Source organism: Vespula vulgaris, chromosome 3 (assembly GCF_905475345.1).
Source record: "Vespula vulgaris chromosome 3, iyVesVulg1.1, whole genome shotgun sequence".
NCBI lineage: Eukaryota > Metazoa > Arthropoda > Insecta > Hymenoptera > Vespidae > Vespula > Vespula vulgaris.
The window spans coordinates 8,901,496-8,924,383 of NC_066588.1; the positions used below are offsets into that span (position 1 = coordinate 8,901,496).

A 22,888-nucleotide genomic window follows, 5' to 3' on the forward strand; every position below is an offset into this window, starting at 1 on the left:
TCTTTTTTTTTCTTTTTTTTTTTTTTTTTTTAATTCGAACAGATCTTGTCAACGTTCGACGTATCTTGTTAGAAAATATTAACGGAGCAATGAATTTTATATAGACCGCAAAGCTGAATCAAAAGTAAAATCCATGTATCATTTAAAGCGAAATAGTATTACATTACGATTTTATGGATTTGAAAGTACAAGACATGAATGAACCTAATGTATACGTTGAAACGTGGGAAGCAGTCAGAGTAGAAAGACGTCATTTTCTTATTAAATAATCATAATAATAGACATAATATAATAATAATAATCATAGTACAATTATTAAGATCAATAATCAATAAATATTTATGTGTATCGCACTTGTGTTACGCTTGCACTTCAACTACAAATATATTAATCCTATTTGTTCTTCCCTTTACGATTCATGTATGTAGATAAATGGAAGATAGACGTAAAGTTGCCGATGCCTTCAAAATTTCTATTTTGCTTTTCTTTTATCTTCTTTTCTTCCTTTGTATTTTTTTGTGTTTTACCGTACCCCTTCTCCGCCCATATTTTTTCCATCGTTTACCGAATGTTGAATATCGTGACAATAAAATTTGTAAGATACGTAGAGATATTTTATATCAAAGAATATTTCTACCTAGCGCGCACATTCTTTTCAAAAGAACATCTCCAAGCGATCTGCCGCCATTACTTTTATTTTCCCCTCTAACCTCTTCTCTCTCTCATTTTTATTTATTTATTTATTTTTTTTTTTTGTTTGGATAAAATGCATTAATTTCGTCCAAAGTTCTTTAGCAAAACTCTGGCAGTTCTCGAAAAGACGAAATACTCTAGCTTCCATATGTATATGTAGGTTATTTTTACCATTTCGCTATATGTATGTATATCGCCATTTTATATATCGTTATAATTCATCGTATGCGCCAATGCATTACGGAGGACTCAAGGACTTCCTTTCTAAGAATTATTCTAAATCATAGCGACGATGCCTTACGACGCGTTATCACATTACGTCATATGGATGTAGCAAAATATCTACCTAGGTATCTTACGTCACAGAGTAAAAGAAAAAAATGTCAGATACCGACAATATAAGAACATGACGAATGCATGTTCCCCGTATGATCTACCATAACGTGTGCCGTTTGCTTCTTTTATTCCTATTCTTTTTATTTTTTTCGCTCTTTTTTTTTTTTGTAGTTGACATCGGAGTCTACTACGCGTGAAAATCTACTCTAAATGTGTCTATTTTAATAAGAAGTAAATGTCGTCGTCGTCGTCGTCGTTGTTGTTCTTGTTGTTGTTGCTATCACGTGATATTCTTTCAGAATTGACGTTGTCCCGTAAAACATCAACATTAACAATGAATTTTGTTAATTCACGACGCTAATGCTTAAAGGTTTGGTATATAGCGGGGTATTTATCATTATATCTACTTGAAAATAATTGAACGTATGTACGTCGACCGTTATTACACAATTTGGTAGATTGCACGATATTAATGTTAGTAGTAGTAATAGTAATAGCAATAGTAGTGTGATAGTAGTTGTAGAATAGTAGTAGTAATAGTATAGTAGTAGTGGTAGTAATAGTAGTAGTAGTATAGTAGTGTTAGTAGTATAGTAGTGTAGTAGAGTAGTAGTAATAGTAGTAGTAGCAGCAGTAGTAGTAGTACTAATAACAAAGATAATATAATAATAATAAAAAATAATAACAACGGCGATGGATACGAAACAACAATGATAATAAAAAGAATGGTCTACAGCGTATCGATATTTATTACGTTTAATTGATAATGTTTAGTTTCTAGTAAAGAAATATTAGTGGAATACGACCGAGAACGATGAACCTTGCCTACGCCTTTTGTAAATATTACTATCTCTCACTTTCTTATCGACATAAAAATTATTGTTATATCACTACCATATTGCGGGAACGTTCACCTACTTCGTACCCTGTTCTTGCATTGCTCGGTAACCGACATTCTTTATTAAATAATTCCTAGTCATTACTAATATTTACGAACGAATAGAAACGTCGAAAAGGCCAACTTATGGGAGTAAAGATAGCGCTTTATCGTCGGGGAGGCTGAGCAATATGGTCGAAGAACAATTCGCACCTTTAAATTATGCTTCATGATCAGCTTCTGCTTTGTATTATGTTTATTGCATTCGTTGGCCGGGGTTCTGAGCCGTCAAACAATCATGCGGCACATGCGGAGTATGATAGACAAGAGCGAATAAGAGGCAGAACGGGTTATAGAGCTACGTAACAGCAGAACGTGTAGTACTATCAACAGCATTCCAAACTGTACTGCTTTGTGAAGCCAATATAATCTGAAACACACATAGAGGAGATCAAGATTAGCCGCTTTAACGAAATGCAAAGCAGATCGCTAAAGGCTAGACTATATTACTCACTTTGTAATATGTGAGCGGGCAGCTGGCAGTGTGTTTGGGTTCTGTTTCAGAATGAACTGTCTAATTCCCAATATGTATTGCTCCAAGTACGATGGCCAATCGATCTGTTTGACGTCGAACATAAACGTCTGCCGATCCTCGAGGCTCAGTTGTTCCCCTAATCTCCTCACGTTAGAATCCCTGAAGTTCCACTGATTCGTACTAAAGTATTCCAAGCATTTAGTGGCTTTGCAAAGTTTTGCCTGTATACGGACCATTATCGGTCGCGAGCCCTTCAGACGAGCTAGAAGATCTAAAATGTGCGCGGGTAGCATGTGCTGGAAGGTCACGCACATTTTGTTTAAAAGCATGGAACTACGGCAACGACCACCTGGATACCAAAATGCGTTGTTCACTGGATGCATTCGACTATATTTGAAGGATAAATCGACGAATTGCTTCCAGGTGATAGGATTCTGCTGACCGGAACAACAATTGTAAATTGTGATGGTGCCGGTACGATGCGTCGCGGTCTTCCATGCAGCGCATATCATTAGATTGATCACTATATCGACTGGAATTAGATCGGCTACTTTATCCTCGTGGCACAACATCGTTCTACAAATGGAAACATATAGGTAAGATTAGTCGTCACGTTTCTATGCTAATGTAGTATCATAAATTATTCGCTTAATCTACGTAACGCGTACCTGAAGAATCCTTTTCCAGCTGCCGCTATGATCCCAGTAGGACCGTTCCAATTTTCTATCCAACCAGCGACTGGTTCTCTCAAGGCTGACAACACGATCGAAGGTCTAACGATCGCGACTGGTAGTGAACCACTTTTTCCCTGTAGCATCTTTTCCGCCAAAGCTTTAGTGAAAGTATAAGTATTTGGTCTACTCGCGATCAATTTCGGTGTTAACTCATCGATCATCTCGTCGTCCATTGACTTGGTCCATGAGATCACCTGTTCGGGATCCTTAGCAAGTGGATATATTTCCTCGGCTATGTCCTTCCGATCGCAGTTGCAATACGCCGTTGACACGTGGATGAGAGCCTGTAATTAACAATTTCTTTTGCCATTTTGCTTCCATCGGATGTTAGTTATTCATTGACGTATTCACGTTGAACGCGTTGAAATATCGTTAGCTTTAAGAATCGTCCACTCGAATAACGTGAAAATATATCGAAAATCTCGTCTCGTTTAAGATCTCTCTACTAGCATACTTCCGCCATTTGTTTTTAAGAGAGAGAGACAGAAAAAAAAAGTTCTTACCTCCAGTTTGTGCATCCTATGGCACAATTGAATGAGACGTTGGGTGCCTAATATATTTATAGTGACCGAAAGTTTCAAGGCCTCGTCGAATTTTACGGTTGCGGCCGAATGAAAGACGATCGATACACATTGTATCAGTGTCTGTCTATCCGCTTCCGAGATGCCGAGTTCCTGTTCCGTAACATCCCCTGCTACAGGCACGATTTTTGAAAGAGCATGAGGGAAATTACGTCGTAGCTTCTCGAACAACTGTTGAAAATAATTAACAAAGATATTATTATTGTTATTATCCTTTTTTCTTTTTTTTTTTTTAATAAACTTTTTAAAAGGAGTCGTTAACGAGTGACACGAATTTCTTATATGTTACTTTTCTTAAAATCGTTTAAGATTCCAATAAAAAGACAGTTATCTCAAAGGATGTTAATGAACCCATAAACAATAAATCGTTGAGTACTAAAACAGAAGAAGAAGAAAAACAAAAAATCTTACCGGTACATCGAGTAATTCTTGCAACCTCTGTTGCACATCTTGTCCATTTTTTGGCCTCATAAGCAAATAAATATTTTTTATACCAGGACACGAACGCAAGAGTTTCTCAACAAGGACCTTGCCCATGAAACCGGTACCACCAGTAATAAAAATCGAACGGTCTCTGTAGAAATCCTTGACGGACGTGTAATCACTACCAGCCATAGTGGCCATGTCTCTTTCGGTTTTCCCGTGATCTTCAATGATTCTTTCTTATTTCCTTACCTTCTTTCCTTTTATCTTTTTTTTTTATTGTTTCTTTTTTTTCTCGTCGTCTATCCTGCCTTTTTTCCCTTTCTTATTATTTATTCTTTCGTTTTTTCTCGTTACAAATCGAGTCTAATAACTCTTACGTTTGTTTCTACCTTATCCTTATCGTTGATTCTAACATCGATTTTCTTTCAAATTATTTTTTCAGATACGAGGAAACGTGCTCAGGTGTAAGTGGTGCGGCACGGGCTGGCACACGTATTTGCTTTTCCAAGATTTTCCAAAGGGATAACGAGAAGCGAGCACGATTACTCGACTCATTTCGTATCTTTTACAACTGCGACTTTTGTCCTGAAAGAAAAAATACAAAAAAGATTGGTACGAGATTAGAAAAAAAGCGGATTAATTATCTTCCTTCTCTTTCTCTTTCTTCCTTTTTTCTTTCTTTCTTTCTTTTCCTCCCTTTTTCTTTTCTTTCTTTCTTTCTTCTTTTAATCGCACGATCTTATTTCCTTGCGAAGAAGATAACGACAGTACCTAGATATCACCGAATTGATTTCCTATGTGCGAACTTTATCTTACTCATAAGACGTGTATCCTTAGAGATGATTAACCAATACGAAGAAACGATAACGTATATGAATCTATCGAGAAAACGATCCCACTATATGTTCTGCTTACTCAATCTTTAATTACGATATATTCTAAGAGATTTCTAATTTACTTATAGTAGTATTCTATATTTACGTAATGATAAAAATCACTAAACGTATTAACGAGAAATATATAAGAAGTAATAACGAGTATTTGATTAAGGGTTTATGTAGTCTCGTGAGAAAAACAGAGAGATGCAAGATTATATATATATATATCTTCGATCACATTTAATTATTATACGCATTTAATAATTTTTAATGCATTTGTATTGTTTATACATACATATGTAACCCTACGATCGTTTGATTATTTTTCCATCTCTCTCTTTTCCTTCTCTACTTTAGATTTAGATCTCCCACACTTTTCTACATTAAAGGGCTTCCCTCGCGTCCTTGTATCCAATAGCATTCAAAGGAATCCATCGGACCGCTCTATAGTGACAACGTTACATAAGCATTAAACGGCATTTAACGAAGATGATATTACAATTTTTCTATTTCTTTCAATTATATTTTTATTTCTCATTATATTAACTTATTTCATTTATACATACTTCATCAGCTTTTTTCACGCTTTAAAGAAATTCATAATTTCATGCGAAATATATTTTTTGTGCTTTTTTTAATAAAAATAAGGAAAAGAGAAAAAGAATTTTTCTTCTCTCTCTCTCTCTGTGTGTGTGTATATTTTAGATGACAAACTTTGTTATGATATCGTTATCAAAATAAATCCAATTAGATATAGTTCTACAGAATGACGTTTATGAAACGTATGAGATATTAAAGTTGGAAATTGTTACTTTCTCTTTCTTTTTTTTTTTCTTTTTTACGTTCAAAGATTAGAAAACGTTATACGTAGAAGGTATATATACTACAAGTGGACGATGTAAGTATAGACGGAACGCTGATAGATAAAATTAGATGAGAGAACGTAAGACACGCGACGCATCGAAGGCGGAATACCGCCGTTCTATGTATGTATGTAATTATTCGTCAGTTGGAAAGGAAGCATCTGTTACGCGTACATCACGAGAACACGTTTGAAGAACTTTGTAATAGGATATGGCTCTTATAGGGTCATCTTTATCTCATTTTTTAATTTTTTTCATTTAAAGAAAAAAAAAAAAAAAAATTAATTAGAATAAGTCTTGAGTTTTGATTTAATATTAGATCTATCAACCAGTCGAATTGATTGACTTTCAAATGTTCTTATAAAAATATTTTTATTAAAATTTCATCATACGTATTTATATTAATTTTAGCGTTATATTTATTTTTTTTATTGTATAGGTATATTTAGATATGAACGATTAAAAAAAATTCCTTTTCTTCTTTTCTCTTACTTTTTTCTGAAATAGATGAGATATACCTTTCGTAAATAAAATATTTAATATTTTTAAGTTATTTCTTATCTTTTGTCAATCCTTTCTATAGCCACGTAATTTTAATTACCCATCTAACTTTAAAGTATTTTATATATATTTAGAAATATATTTAGAAAAATCGGATTGCAGAGGGTTAATCAATGATCCTTACTAAAACTGGGGGAAAAAGAAAAAATAAAATGGTCAATTATTTTTAGTTCAAAATCATTCGAAATTATCCGTTTTATTTTCATTATCAATATATATATATAAAATTCGAAATATTTCATAATTTATCTGTAATATATTAATATACCTGAATAATTATCGGTAGTTCTAGTGTTTAAAATAACAAAAAGGAGAGAAAGAGAGAGAGAGAGAGGGGGGGGGGGGGGGAAGAGATACATCGAACTATTCTATCTTTGTCAAACAAATGATCTGAAAAGAATTATTGAATTTTCAATCTCTCTCTAATTACATGTCTATATTGACCTTCAAATTTCTTTTTTCTCTTCTTGATTTCTTTTTCTTTTTCATTCATGAAGCGTTTCGTTAAGTGTGTCACGCATTAAATTGCAATACTGAAAAAAAAAAGTTTCTTCTTTACAGTGTTCTATTTTTTTATAAATGTAATGATCCATTTGATATTCTTTGTTAAGAATATTGATCGATGAGTATATAATATATAAATTAATTTTTTCGAAAGAAAGGGGAAAAGAAGAAAAAGGCAAAGATGAACATTTTTCAAAAATTAGTATACTTTATATGAATTTAAAACTTTCTCGTCTGTTATCATAATGTAATACTGTGTCTTTTTCAAAATTGGTTATCTTGGAATTTAATGCATCATAACGACTGAAGTACTTCCTGGATGAAACATTGTCAAAGTGAATCTTTACTGCTATATTTTTCTGCTTCGTTCTAGCGCAATTTATTAACTAGTAATATGCAAAATAGAGAGGAAAAAAAACAACATGAAAGCGAAATAAAAACGTTCAAAGATGGATAGGTAATAATACATATGTAATTAGTGTGATGAGATATCAAAGATTTTAATCATTGTTAACCTTGGTTCTGTCAACTAGTTCGAAGATGCTCATCTCATTCTCTTTAAAGATCATGTAACTTTGATAGATATAACTTATCACACATTTATATTTCGTAAGTTTGATTTCAATTTGTCGATATATTGTCAACTTAGGAAATTAATTGTTTACTTTACTTAGGAAATTATTTATGTTTTTCAAATATAAGCTATACATTTATTACACTATAATTATACCGATTATAAGTATATATTTTAATACTTATTAATATAATTTCAATACTAAGAATTTTTTCTTTCTTTTTTTTTTTTTTTTAAATAGACGTAAAAGACACAAAAGAAAATTCAATTATAAACGATTATAATTTATTGTAATTTATTTCATTCTTCATCAAAGCAATGAGATTCAAAGAGGTCAGAAAGTTTCGAGTATTAGTCAGTGTATGATCGGAATCAAGATTTTGTACGTGCGTCCTACTAAAAGAGAAAGAGGAAAAGAGAGAGAAAGAGAGAGAGGGGGTGGGGGGGGGGGGAGACAGAAAGAGAAAGAGAGAGAAAGAGAGAGAGAGAAGGGGAGACATAGAAAGAGATAGAAAGAGAGAAAGAGATAGGACGAGAGAGTGAGAGAGAGAGAGAGAGAACGAGAAAGAGAAAGAGAGAGAGAGAGAGAGGAATAGAAAAAATAGAAAGAGAGAGAGAGAAAGAGAGAGGGAGAGGAATAGAAAAAATAGAAAGAGAGAGAGAGAGAGAGAGAAAGAGAAAAACAGCTACATAGAAAGGATAAGAAGAAATTGGAAGAGAGGATTACAACGAAACTTGCGGTATAGAGAAAGAGGAAGGGATTTGATGGAATTCTAGGTCAGCGTTCCGGCCTCGAAGCGGTCATCGGAAGCCGCCTCCTTTCAATGTACTTGTGCGCGCGCGCCCGCCCTACCACGAAGAGAAGAAAGGGGGAATAGATGGAAGAAGAAAGAGGAGAGGAACGTCGGTCGACCTCGTTACATGAAAACCCGTTACGCGACGTGCAACGACAGCGACCGACTAACTGACTCTTTTTACCCTTCCCCCTTTATTTTACTTCATTTTAGTTCACTTCACTTCACTTCACTTCACTTCGCTTTATTTTCTTTTATTTTATTTTTTGTCAAGGCCATCTTTGTTCCATCACACGCATATATGTTTCTTAATTTTTTTTTTTGTATACATATTTCTCTCTTTTATTTTTTTTTCTTCTTCGTCTGTATCGTTTCATTTCCGTTTTTAGAAAAAAGAAAAGAAGAAGAAGAAACAAAAATTAGTTTCTTCTATTAATCCATTTATAATAAATCTCCTTTTGTCTATTAATGTTTCTATCAATTGTTCCAGATTAGTATCATGTTGGTTTGTATATTTTTTCATTGATATATACTTCAAACGTGGATCATGAGAATTATTGAAACATTTCATTGATACATGACTATATGATAACGATCTAATAAGACGAATTGAGTTTTAATTGATAGGTATAAAAGTTAGTTATCGTATAATATTTTCAATATAATTATAATTTCAAATTGAATTTCTAATAGCTTTACTAAGGATTGGAAATATATACATAATCTTTGTTATTGATGGCTCGAACATAGATATCTGTTTTTTGGCATACAGCCAACTAGATGTTCCGAAAGATACAACCAGGAAAGAGAGGCATTCTATTGATCCCTTCTATCACTCTATATTTGTCTGATTTCTTTTATTAAAGAATATTTAAATCATATGATCGTCTTATTCGAATATAGTCGTACAATTTCATAGGATTTATTCTTTAAATATCTTTCGCGATTTTCCAAAGTTATGAATTTTCGAATATATAAAGATAATTAAAATAGTATAGATAGAGATTAGAGACCCGAAAAATTTGATTATCAAAATCGACAGATCAAATGAAAGGATTAGATCGACTCTTTCGCTACTACAATCGACTATAGTTCCTCGATATATAACGCTTAAATATTGAAATAACAAATATCTATTTCGTCGATGTATTAATCTTTTATCCATACCGTATTATTTGTTCTTCGATTTTTCATTTTTTTTTTTTTTAATTTTTATTATTAAAGATATTTTCCAAACCGTAAGAAAGAAACTCGAAATATCTTTACGTTCATGTCACGGAGTCTCATGCAGCAGTGACTTTCTGGCGGTTAACTACATCGTGACAGAAAGATTACATCGAGAAACATATATATCCGAATAAATATAGACAATGCAAAAATTTGATATCATATTCCATAATCCATTATGTGATCACAGAGGTTTTCTATGATGTCAAAATCCGCTTATCATCACGTTAGCGTATCAGTTACTGACAAAAATCTTGTTGTAACTTTTTGTTTGCTTTTAATAGGAAAAAACAACTCCGTAGAAAAACACAATTAAACGCATGTGGATAATTTAATGATAATAATAATGATAATGATGATGATGATGATGATGATGATAATCATAATAAAAAGAAAAAGAACAAGAAATGAAATGAAAATCGTGACGGATTAAAGAAAAAAGAAGAAAAAAAAAATTGAGAAATCGGTCCTACCTATACGGAAACGGTTCCATTCGAATTACATAAAAACTGGTTTATATCAGGGCACTACAAGATACTTGGATAAAATAACGTAATAGAAAATAATATAATAGAAAAAGAAAGCGAGATAAAAGTTTCTCGGTATATATATGAGAAGGTATCAAGATACAACTCGGAGTATGTTACTGATCACGACAAGCGGTAAATCAAGTAATCAAGATCTATGATATTGTAGTTTCTTATTAAAATCATAAAATCATAGATAAACAAATTATCAACGCATTTATTCGATATAAATCATATATATTTAATCAAAATTGAAAAAAGAAAAAAAAAATATTTTTTTATACATACTGTCAGAACAAAAACATAAAAGATGATTTCTTCGAGTAATTCATAAATTAACACAATCTACAAAATTCTATCGATAATTGAAAATAGTTTGTCATCGATGAATAATTAAAGCGTAACATGAATTAATGCGTAAATTTAATACATACAAAGAAATTATACTTTCAAAGTCTCGCGAAGTGAATCACGCGCACATTCGCAATAGCTCCTGACCTGGAATCACTTCCAATAATCAAATAATTCGTCGCGCTTAATGGCTTTCCGGTAATTCCGAATCACGATGTTCCGGATATATTCGGATCGAGGAAATTCGACACTCGCGAACGTACGATATCGCATTGATTCCATCTTTTAACTTTTTTTGTAAATTTCTTTTTTAACTTTTTTTTTTTAATTTCTTTTTTAACTTGTTTTTTTTTCTTTTTAAAGCACGACCGCGCCAATTATGAATTTCTCCTTATATTCTGGATTATAACGAATAATAACAAACAATTATTTCCAAAATTATTTAAAAACTTTTAAATCTTCATGTTTCATATTAAAATCTATATATTTATAGATATATGCGTGTATGTATATTTGTATTTGTATTTTTTAAAAATATCGTTATTTTGATATTGGAAATAATTTTGAATTATTGTTGAAAGAGATCTTATATCCGATACAATTATTAATTCAATTCATCCAGCTATTTAGTTGAGTAGAATCAACCCTCTCTATTTTCATCCCCTCCGCATACGCACATCACATATACACAGACGCACGCACACATCATACACGCACTCATTTAGATTTTAATAAGAAACGTAAAGATATCAGAAGATTCTTGAATATCTCGGATAGTTTTGCAAATAATCATCCATTATATTTATCATTATATCATGAAAATATAAGAAGAAACTTTTTCGACGATGAAATTGTGCCGAAAAAAAAAAAAGATAAATGAATTTTAAAAGTGATTATTATTGCTAATTAGAATATATATATACACACAAACACACACACAAGTGTCGACTATTATGATACGCGAGATAATGTATTCGATTCGTTTTTATCTCATCAAAAAATATCCTCCTCTTTAACTCTTTCAAACTCTTTTATTTTCCTTTACGACGAGTAAGAATTGCATAACACGATAAACCTGACACACAATGATCTAACAATATCAATGCCGTGACCAATGACCAAGAGAACTAAACGGAGGCCAACGAACTATTGTAACAACACAACACGTATCCTAGCTTACCCCATCTCCTTTTCCTTGCACAACTGTGAATACTTCTATTGATCTTCAGGATTGGTTTATTGAGAACAAGATAATGGTCTTCAACCGAAGAAAATTTTTCTTTCTTTTCTATCTTTATCTTTTTTCTGTTCTCTCTCTCTCTCTCTCTCTCTCTCTCTGAATTTTTAATATTTAATAAAAAATCTTCTTTACGTAAAGACTTTTTTTTTCCACAACTTCCTGGTCTTCCGAAGGAAAGTATTACGATACCAAGCGAAAAGCAAATAGAGCGAGTAGTCAAAGTTGTTCGGAGCGCTTCTAATCTTTTATTATAAGAGAGAAAGAAAGAGACATGCCGGTCAACGAAAGCTCAACTGAACTACCTGAGATCCAGGTAGAGTTCCTTATACCTGTTGGCTGATAGAATGGAAAGAGATTTCCCCACTACTTTAGTCATTTACGTGCGTCATCGGTAATGAAACTTTTCTTCTCTATTTTTCTTTTTCTTCTTCTTCTTCTTTCACTTTGTCTATGTAAAGGTTAATTAATTTAAGTATACGTATTGACAAATAGAAAATACATATTAAATTTGTTTTAATAGAATATATTTTTTAATTTTTTCATTATATATATATATATATATATATATATATATATATATATGAATTAAAAACATGCTCTTAAAAATAATTTCGCCCAAAATTTTGTTCGTACATTGTCGAGACTTTAATTATATTTTTTCCTTTACACGTTTTTTCACAAGTTTCCTATTTTTATCGTTTTAATTCGATATGAATTTTACATACGTATCAAAAGAAAAAATAGAAAGCAGCTTGAAATCGAAAAATTCGAGAACAGCTTCGAACCTTCGCCTCCTACCCGATAATCTTGCTCCACAACCGCGAGATCTATTTTTATTTGTCTTGCTCTAAGCTATTAATAGCAAAACTACATCGGGATAGAGAGAATACGGTACACGCACCTTTGTTATATTGTGACGACAAACTATTATATTCTTTACTTTTTTATCTCACTCGTATCAGAACCGTTATAAATATATACATAATTTATATAAGCAAGAGCATTATAGGCAAATTCGATCGGGATCGAACGTCACGATTGCATGACGTCCTCAGAATTATAATATGGATTCATCAGTTCGTTTCGATATAATCTGATCTATTATGTAAACCACATACATATGTTAGATGGAATTGTGAATTTAAAATAAAAAGAATTATCATTTGGAGATGTTAGTTTTATTTAATATGAATGTCTCTTTCCGTCCCGTTTATTTATTATAATAAATGAAATATATAGTAATGTTTTATTCATGTAATATGATATTATAATAACGTAAGTATACTCCATTCATACATATACTACATTATATTTTCAAATAGATTTTATATTTCATAAAATACTTTTATTTTATAAATATATTATATTTGTAAAATGTTAGAATTCGTACTTTTTTTTTTCCTTTAGATCGTCACACTTGTGTTTTCAAGTAAATCTTAACACTTTGACAGTCCCTTTCACACATGTTGGCTTCCCTCTTCCAGTGATTATTGACCGGCTTCACGTAATTGTACTGTCAATGATTAATAACCGGAACGATATATTAAATTACTGGAGATTACGAATTTGAATTTGTTTGTTATGGAATAACAATTGTTTTTTGATTAGATCCTATCAATCCTTACAATTACTATTTATCAAAATATATGAGTATAAATATGACTATCTGCTCATGTATACATATACATGTATATATATACACACGAGCAGGTAAATTAGAGCAGCACTTTTCAACCTTTATGTCGTGCGGTCAAATACATTAATTTGTAATGGTACTACGGCTCAAATGATTATAATATAACATTTTTAAGAATCTAATAAAATGGTATTACTTTTAAAGATACGGCTATTACTACGATATTCTGCAATTACTTCGTATTATAAGAGAAATTTCTGAAATTCTTTTACAAAATGATTATTTTCTTTGTTTTGATATATCCATGTTTTGACGAAGATTGCAAATATTATTCCGCGCTCCATTAAAAATTTAACGAGACCAATATTGAACCACGGTCCGTGTTTTGATAAACGTTAAGGTAAAATCTTTGCATGAAATCTACCATCTTCGAAATGTTAAGATTGATTTAACTTGACGATATTTATTTATATAGCATGTTTTTCTTTTTCTTTTTTCTTTCTTGAGACATTTACACGTATCTATCGGATAGAAACTACAATAACGTGTATATGCATAAGGTATAGTTAACAAATTTACTAATTACACTATACAAACGATGATAACGCGCAAACAATTTTCACTAATGTTAAATTTGCATCGTATTTAGACATTGCCCGAGAAGAAATACGTCGTGAGAAAATTGCATATGCAAGATGCAACGATTATTACGAAGCGAATACAAATATTAACGTCATCGTACTGACAGAAATTACATTTGCATTTATATTATATTTTATTCGGAAAAATGTACTCAATACTAATTATCGTAAAAAGTAACGTAAGTTTGTCGTAGTTGAAATCGGAAACTTTTCAAAAATTAACACTGAATAATATATCTACTTAAAAAATTTGCACTTTCGTTGTTATTATTATTGAAAAAAGTTATTTTACTGATTTCTTGACTGTGTGAATTTGTTGAAAACTTGAGTGTTAATTCAATAAAACTGTCATAAAAAACATCGTTTATAGTAATAATAATAGTAATAATAATAATAATAATAATAATAATAATAATAATAATAATAATAATAATAATAATGATAATAATAATAATAATAATAATAATAAAAAGGAGAGAGAGAGAGAGAGAGAGAGAGAGAGAGAGAAAGTATAAGAATATGAATATAATTTGGATATGCTGTCTATGTCTATTCGTGAACATAATCGTTTATTAGAGCATCATTTAAAAATCATCGAAGGAATACATACGATGTATTCTAAATATATGCACTATATTTTTATTCATGTGGATGTGTGCTTGAATATGTAGATAACGTCACTAGAGTCTAATTGAAAATAATATAAATGATAACGAGATGAGAAAGAAATACAAATCTTCAACACAAACTAAACGTTAATGATTACGATTAATGCGAAATCACGAAAACGCAAAATAATATTTCACGAATTAATCTTCGTAGAACGACCCGATTAAATTTTCAAATAATTAAAATAGTATCTTTAATTTAATAATTGAAATGAAATTTAATCTTTAAAATCACACATGATGTTTCGTTATTAATTAATTAATCTAATCTATATATATATATATATATATATATATATATCTTAATCTAATAAATATTTATAATTATTCAATATCAATTGATTATATAAATTTAATTTTAAAAATTTCAGAAATATACATTTCTTCTTATCGACAAAACTACTTTTAGGTGAATGTTCCAAAATATATTTCTTGCCTGATCACGGTTCTCAGTTTCCTGCTCTTTCACTTTCCGTTTCGTATAATCGTCAATTATCACTACTGGTCATTCAGTTAACACAATTAGAGCTCGCGTCATGGCATTTATACGTTGAGCATAATTCGACGAAGTGACGCAGTTGTTGTTTCAAGATTTGCTTTATCATAAAATTCATTTATTTTTTAAATGTTGACTACCATAGGTTGACTACCAATGTCGAGATTAGTCCGACAGTCAATGTGTCAACGAATCCATAAAAAATGATCTGGAGTTCATAGCTCACGATTTTGGCAAAGGAGAATCATTGAAATCAGTAAGTGATTATCAAAATGATTCGAGAAAGTTTTCTCGTGATCAATTAATTTTATTAAATAATATATTATATTCGGTATTGAAAGAAGAGAAAATAAAAAACAAAAAAAGATAATAATAATAAAAAAAGAATATAACTACTTGTAACAATAATAAAATGATTGTTATTTTTAAATAATGTTTATATTTTTTTAAATATATATAACATATAACATAATATATATATATATATAAAATACAAATTGTAATGAAAATAATCCCTTTCGAACTAATAATAATTGTGAAATATTTTGTTTGTTAAAAAAATAAAAAAAAATAAATAAAAAGAAAAACCTGAAGAATACACGTGATTATATTTGTATGCATTTCAAATCGAGGTAACAGAAAAAAGAAAGATGGAGGTAGAGAGTAGGGAGAAATTACGAAAGATGAACTTCGTCATGAAGTAAACGGAGCTCGTCTTTTTGCTACACTTCGTACGCGCACGTTCGAATGCAGAAGTAACGCGCGCTCCTATCTCGTATTGATTCACCCATGAGTACCATCTCGCTCTTATTTATCAACATTGGATAATAAAACCTTGGGGACACTAAGAGGGAAAAAAATAAAAGAAAGAAAGAAAGAAAAAAAGAAAGAAAGAAAAAAAGAAAAAAAACAGAAGAAAGAAAAAAAAACATTGACTATTCTCGTTCGATATTACAAATTATTTTTATCTTCTCTCTTTCTCTCTCTATCTCGTAAAATATTAAAAATAAAAAAAATACTAGAGAGAGAGAGAGAGAGAGAGAGAGAGAGAGAGAGAGAGAGAGAGAGAGAGAGAAATTAAAAGCAAGATATGATTGGTTTTCTTTTATGATCGAAATGTTTGCATTCTCCTTTTTGTACTTTTTTTTTTTTACCATGATTGGTACAATATACTACAATTTTAAAAGGGAAAGGAAATAAAATAAATAAAAGAAACAAAGAATTCCTTTTATTTCTTTTAAGTTCCGATATAATTTGGCAAATTGGCGCATTTAAATCGATCGAGAAATTTTGTGGAAAAATTCGTTCTTGGAATCAAATGACTTATCAAATGAATGAATTCATACAAAAATCAATCCTTATGCATACGCACATATATATATATATATATATATATATATATATATATGGAAGAAAAAGAAATACGCATTTCAGATCTTGATGATCAAGAATTCATTCGAAAGATAAAAGATGAAGACACGACATGACAATTTGATGATATTTTTAGACGAATGTTATTTTCTATGAAAAAATCGTATTGAATCGAACGAAAATATATTTTACATACGAAAAAAGAATGGGGAAAAAAAATAACTTTCTTTTTTTGAAAATCGAAAAAGATAATTTCAAGTCTTTATTTTTGTAGTTATTTTTTAGTGTAATAGTTCTTTTACTCTCTATGAATATGTAGATATTAATGTGTTAACTCATTTACACACTATTTTTCATTGATATTCATAAATATAGCTGATAAGTAAAGTATTATTATACGAGACTATTTTTTTATTGTTTTATTTCTCGATAATCGTTTTTGTCCATATATAAAACAATTCCAAATATTTGCATTCTTTACACACGTAATTTGTTTCAATATTTTTTCAAGATTAGATACTATAAAATGGTTCGTCATTATACATATTATACCATGCAATTTATTTAGTATGCACGAATCTATCATGTGGTTATACTAGTATCATACTATACTATCTCGGGAAGAAAAAAAATGTAATTGCCATGTAATTTTTACTTATCACGTTACTTCGAAGAAAGATAGAAACTATAGATTTTATATAAAATGAAATGATTTAGAATAACATGAGCAATAAATAAATTTTGATTCAAAAAATAAATATTTTAAATAAAAAAATATGTTATAGTAAAAAAATATATATTATAGTTAAAAATATATACAATGATATATAGAAATATATATGTAAGCTAAAATGAAATATAAAGTAAAATGATATATAAAAATATATATCATTGTTCAGTATGAGTTTTAATCTCGCATGTCTATTAGTTAGTTTATCGATTATATTTATCCAAATTTTGCACGTGTTATTTTTTTTAGATCATTTTAACATAGTCGATAAATTTGACTTTTGATATAATAATACATATGTATATATACAATTATGAGTTTATCTTAATCAACTGTTTATATTTATTGTCTTCGATAATATCGTTGATTTAATATCGTCGTTTTCTATATTTTTATAATAAATTAATTTATTCTATTTATTAAAAACAAATAAATAATTCTATTATGTAGATCAATAATATCTGATTGAAAGACGACTTTTACACGTAGCTCGAGAGAATAAGTTTCGCGTCGTTTGCGCATTCTCGACTAGTTACCGGCGACCAGATCGACAAATCAACAAAAACTAGAAGATGAAACTCGACGATCAGGTCGATAAATCAACAAAAACTAGAAACGAAACTCGGCGATCATTTCAGCTAGTCAAATTTGTCAGTATCGTAACAACTCCGACGAAAAGAGTATATATCGAGAAAATTATTATAATAACGATATTACTTACAAAAAAAAAATAAATAAATAAATAAATAAATAAAAAAGATAAAAATAGAAAAAGATATTGGATATGTCTCTTATTACATCACTTAGAATCACATATTATTACAAGAACGCGTTAAAGAATTTCTTAAAGCCATTAGAAAGTATTAACCTCGCCTTGTCACTGTCACACTGTCACTAGGGGTGATTCTTCACTCCCAGTATTTCTCAAGGACGATTTAAGGAATATATTTAAGAATTCTTGAATGGAGAAAACAAAAAAAAAATTGTTTCACGATTGTATTTGTTATTCAGCCTTGTATCTCTTTTGGTAGTGTTTTCAAGAAAATTGTTTGTAGTGCGAAAGACTAGTACATTTGTGAATTCAATGTATTTCACTGATAGCGTTAGCTAAATACGTTAATACATAAATATATATATTCGCTTGGATATAATGGTTGAATATAATGATTGGTCAACGTCCTTTTAGTCTCTTAGGTAGCATTTTTAGAACGCTACTTACTTAAATGTATCAAGAAAATTAAATAATTTATTTGCTTGTATTATTTGTCATTATCTATATATTATTATGTATAGAACATAATTGTCTAATGACCATTATTATCTGTTTAATGAACTTCATTATTTGATTATTTGTGTATTTATAGATAAAATTATAATTGCAATATATAATCGATGCACCAAAAGCGATCATTTCTACCCCTTATTTTAGTACGTGCATAATATATAAAGAATACATGTATTATCAATTTAACTAGTTAAAAATTTAAAATCTAAATAACGAATTATCGTCCGTGATAACATTTAACTTGCATAAAGCATTTTATTGTTATTTTATTTATTTATTTATTTATTTTCGTTTTTAATTTGTTGTTATCTAAAAGATAGCTTTGAGTAATTTCAATATATCTCTTTTTTTTTTATGTTATATAGACAATATCTAATATTACTTTATTTTTATATATGGTGTTTCATTTATATGGCGGCTATAATTCCATTGATACGAATCAGTACACTAAAATAAAGAAAAAAGTACATATAAACGTATGATTTTGTTCTGAGATACGGTTTTTTTTTTTTTTTTTATTACATCAATTGTCGTCTGGTTAAAAAAAGCTTGAAGTGATCAATTTCAATAAGAATACAAGATTCTAGATATCTAATTATTAAGATTTTGTTCAAAGTAACTTGGCACAGTTTTTATTTTTTGACAATCTCCAAAATACGTTGTCAGAATATCTCAACTTAATAAATTATCTACTATTGTATTGTATATATTAACTTTTTAATTATATTAAATTATGTTACATAAACTTTTTTAATGCTTTAAATGGTCCTATAGATAAAAAATTATTAAATTTAAACCCGATGATCGAGATGATCAATTAATTGGCCTTCTACGACCGATTACTTATTAGGGAATCGTTCATATAAAAATCACTTTTTAATCCATTAAAATGAGAGAATGCAATATTTAAAAATGGTTCCATCTCGGAAATAATGTAACATATCGAACATACGTTTATATGAATTTTTTTCTTATTTTAATGGGTTGAATACACCAGTGAGAAATTATACATACATCTGAAACATCCTGTATATTATTATGTAACTATTATTTCATAGACGGTTGCAAAAAAATAATGTAACGTTAATCGAATACGAGAAGAGTCGATTTTTATGTTTTTAAGGGATATTGAATATAAAAGAAAAATTTGTTTCCTAATATATATATATATATTAGAAATATAAAAAAAAGTTTATATATGGTACGTATACATATACACACACAGTGTTTCATAAATAGATCGCCACACTTTAAAAGTATATTCTATTTAATAGTAAGAATGAAAAAAATCATATATGTATAGACTTGAAAAATGTTTCATCTTCAAATGATAAACATTTTTTTATTTACATCAAATAGCATACTCTGCATCGACAATCTATTATCGACTCCGATGCGAGGCGTGGATTAATACGAAAGAAAATTATTTTCAGTAGTTTTCGTAATGAAAGTTCTAACTGTTTCAAAAGTTCTAAATATCTATCATAAATGAAAAATGATTATAAATTATAAAGAAAGCATTTTCAGAATCATGTTTATACCACATATTTTTTATTCTTAAAGTGACAAGAACAGACTTAAAGTTCGACGATTATCTGATACACCTTGTATAATAAGATATAAAGACTTATCTAATAACAAGTGAATAATACGATAGTATCTATTGTTTAGCTTCTGTAACTTGTATGTTCTTTTATTTTCTTTTTCTCTTTCTTCATTGTTTTTTTCTTTTTTTAACACATCCAAAGAAAACGGCGAGATATCTGCTCGAAAAAACGTACATAGTATTAGAATAAATCGAGAGAGAAGGGACAATGTTTCCCTAACGCGTTTTTAGTTCTTTTTTTATCCGTATCTGTCGCTGAAGTCACACATGATTCAGAGAGAAGGCAAGAGGTGGTAAGCAGCGTTAAACGCGTATGTATATACAGCGTGCACATATGTATAGAAGTACACATACACACACATTATATATATATTATATACGTAGATCAGCATGCATACATACAGACAATAGATCGTCTGCTATCTCTCTCAATCATTCTTTTTTTTTCTTTCTCAACGTGATAAAGATAAAGAAATAATACCGGAATCTTTCTTGCCGGTTATTGAATACGAAGAAACGTTTATGAACGTTGTCGTAGCTTAAATTATGGCAAAATGAGTTTCGGTGCACCGAAGAAAATAGAATTCTTCTAGTATATTGTTTTAACGATTTCCTACGCGAATATGACAGGAGAATTAAAATACATTACGGTTGTAACAAACGACAGAATGAGAAAGTTCTATGAGTCTGTCTCTTTTCCGTATTCACTTTGCGCAGAGTATCGAGCAAGAGTACTTACGTACGTAAGGCTCTTTTCTCTCTCTCTCTCTCTCTCTTTCTCTCTCTCTCTGTCTCTGACAATATTATCTCATAAACGACTAAGTCGTGTTGATCTCATTTTTAATATTTTAGACATTTGTATATTTAAAAAGAAAAAGCATCATTGCCGAGGGGTTGGAACCCCAAAACGAGAGAGAGAGAGAGAGAGAGAGAGAGAGAGAGAGAGAGAGAGAGAGAGAGAGAGAGAGAGAGAGAGAGAGAGAGAGAAACATGTGTGATGTGTATTCTTTTTTTTATACTGTAATAGATAAAAATACGTCCGGGACGTCCGTAAGGAGAACGTTTGTGCCAAATAAAAAGGATAGAACGAGAGAAGGATAGTCTTTTCTTGTTATATTGTAATGGATAAAAATACGTCCGGGACGTTTGCAGGGAGAACGTCTGGGATGTGCTAAATAAAAAGAACAGAACGAGAGAGAGAGAGAGAGACAAAGAGAGGGAGAAAGAGAGAGACAGAGAGAGAAAGAGAGAGAAAGAGGAATGTAAAAAAGTAAGAGATATAAAGAAAGATAAAAAGATAGAAAAAAAGATAATGATAGAAAAAGATAGATAAATAAATATAGAGAAAGAGAGATAGAATGAAAAAGAGAGACAGAAACACAGAGAGAAAGAGAAAGAGATAGAGATAGAGAGATCAGGCGCGCACCTTGACGGTGCGTGTGATGGATAGGCGCGGCTTTTCGGCCCGTGCCGCGCGATGAAGACTCACGCTTATGTCACTGATATTCCTCCTACCTCTCGTGTCTGAACGTTCCCACTTGCTCACCGAATATTCTTCCTTCTATGGGCGTCCTTAGCACCCCCGGTTTAACACAGGATCGCGAACTTCTCACGTTCACGATACTTTTCAGCTCGTGCCCGTCGCACGCCAACCGAGTCCGCCATCTTGGGGCAACTGCCAAATCCCTGCAGGCCGGCCAATCGTCTGTCTTGAAAATTTACTACGCTTTAAATGTTCTCTTTCCTCCTTTTTTCTGTCTTTCTTTCTCTCTGTCTTTCTTTCTTCCTTCCTCCCTTTCACTCCTTTTTCCTTTCTTTCTTCCTTTTCTTCTTCTTTTCTTCCTCCTTCCTTATTTTGTTTCCTTTTATTTTCTTTCTTTCTATTTTTCTTTTTTTTTGTCTATCTCTCACTCTCTGTCTCTCTCTTTCTCTCTTTCTCTTTCTCTCTCACTCGCTCTCGTTATCCTTTCTCACTACGCAATGATACGTACGAACCGTTCGACTTGCTCTCTATTTTTTAACTACTATTATCTACCTCTAGTTGAAAATATATTTCCGATCAACCGATAAGATGTCTATTTTTGTATCGATTAATATTCATCCACGACTCCTCGTAGAAACGTTTTGTACGTTATACTTCACAACAAATCACATTCTTCTTGTCCCATATTACTTTTTCCTTTTTTTTTTTGCCGTATTATGTTTTTTTTTCTCTTTGCGTATATAGGTATATTCTTATTCAACCATGTTCCCATATATTCGTCTATCTATACCGCACTGCCGTATTGTTATCTTTCGCTTTCTTGTGTCAGGTGTACCACCATCATATTGCAACATTGTTTCCGCGGAATGCATCTATTTTCTTCTTCTTTTCGCCTGTATAATAAGTACTCTATGTTTGCTAACGATTGTGAAAGGTACGGTGTTCTATTTTATATCATAATAAAACATAGCTAATAAAAATGTTATTGTGTAACCTCGAATAGTCCATAATATTTGTACAATTTTAATTCCACTGTTTCTTAGACGTATAATTATGTTCATTTCGTATTAATTTCACAATTTCTTTCTTAACCCATTAAGAAAATATAAACTAATAATTATTTTTAATCCAATATTTGCTAGTCGCCATTTTATCGTTATGATTAAGAAAACATTAGATTTTCTTTTCTTTTTCTTTACGAACAATAGATCTCGTTATTTATAAAAAAAGGTTATTATGCAAGAAAAGAAAAGAGAAAAAGAAACAAAACA

General features: G+C 30.5%; 1 protein-coding gene across 5 annotated transcripts; it reads right to left on the reverse strand.

Annotated features, from left to right (window-relative positions):
• Position 1: 1 nt before the first annotated feature.
• On the reverse strand, positions 2 to 22,149 carry LOC127062643 (putative fatty acyl-CoA reductase CG5065). 5 transcript variants are annotated; one of them, XM_050991238.1, is made up of 6 exons: positions 21,681 to 22,149; positions 4,168 to 4,767; positions 3,679 to 3,927; positions 3,110 to 3,459; positions 2,421 to 3,017; positions 2 to 2,336 (listed from the first exon to the last, which is right to left on the reverse strand). In XM_050991238.1, the coding sequence occupies exons 2-6, from the start codon at positions 4,378 to 4,380 to the stop codon at positions 2,195 to 2,197; spliced, it is 1,551 nt and encodes a 516-aa protein (XP_050847195.1). In that variant the 5' UTR covers positions 4,381 to 4,767; positions 21,681 to 22,149; the 3' UTR covers positions 2 to 2,194. The 5 variants fall into 5 exon arrangements, with proteins under 5 accessions (XP_050847195.1, XP_050847192.1, XP_050847193.1 ...); XM_050991235.1 differs by having other exon boundaries at positions 21,650 to 22,149; XM_050991236.1 differs by having other exon boundaries at positions 21,624 to 22,149.
• Positions 22,150 to 22,888: the final 739 nt, after the last annotated feature.

Coding starts and splice junctions, on each gene's coding strand:
- LOC127062643 (XM_050991238.1), bottom strand. CDS start 4,380: ATGGCCACTATGGCTGGTAGTGATTACACGTCCGTCAAGGATTTCTAC. Junction 3,460..3,678: donor ATAGGATGCACAAACTGGAG/GTAAGAACTTTT, acceptor TGTTAATTACAG/GCTCTCATCCACGTGTCAAC. Junction 2,337..2,420: donor GCCCGCTCACATATTACAAA/GTGAGTAATATA, acceptor TGTGTGTTTCAG/ATTATATTGGCTTCACAAAG.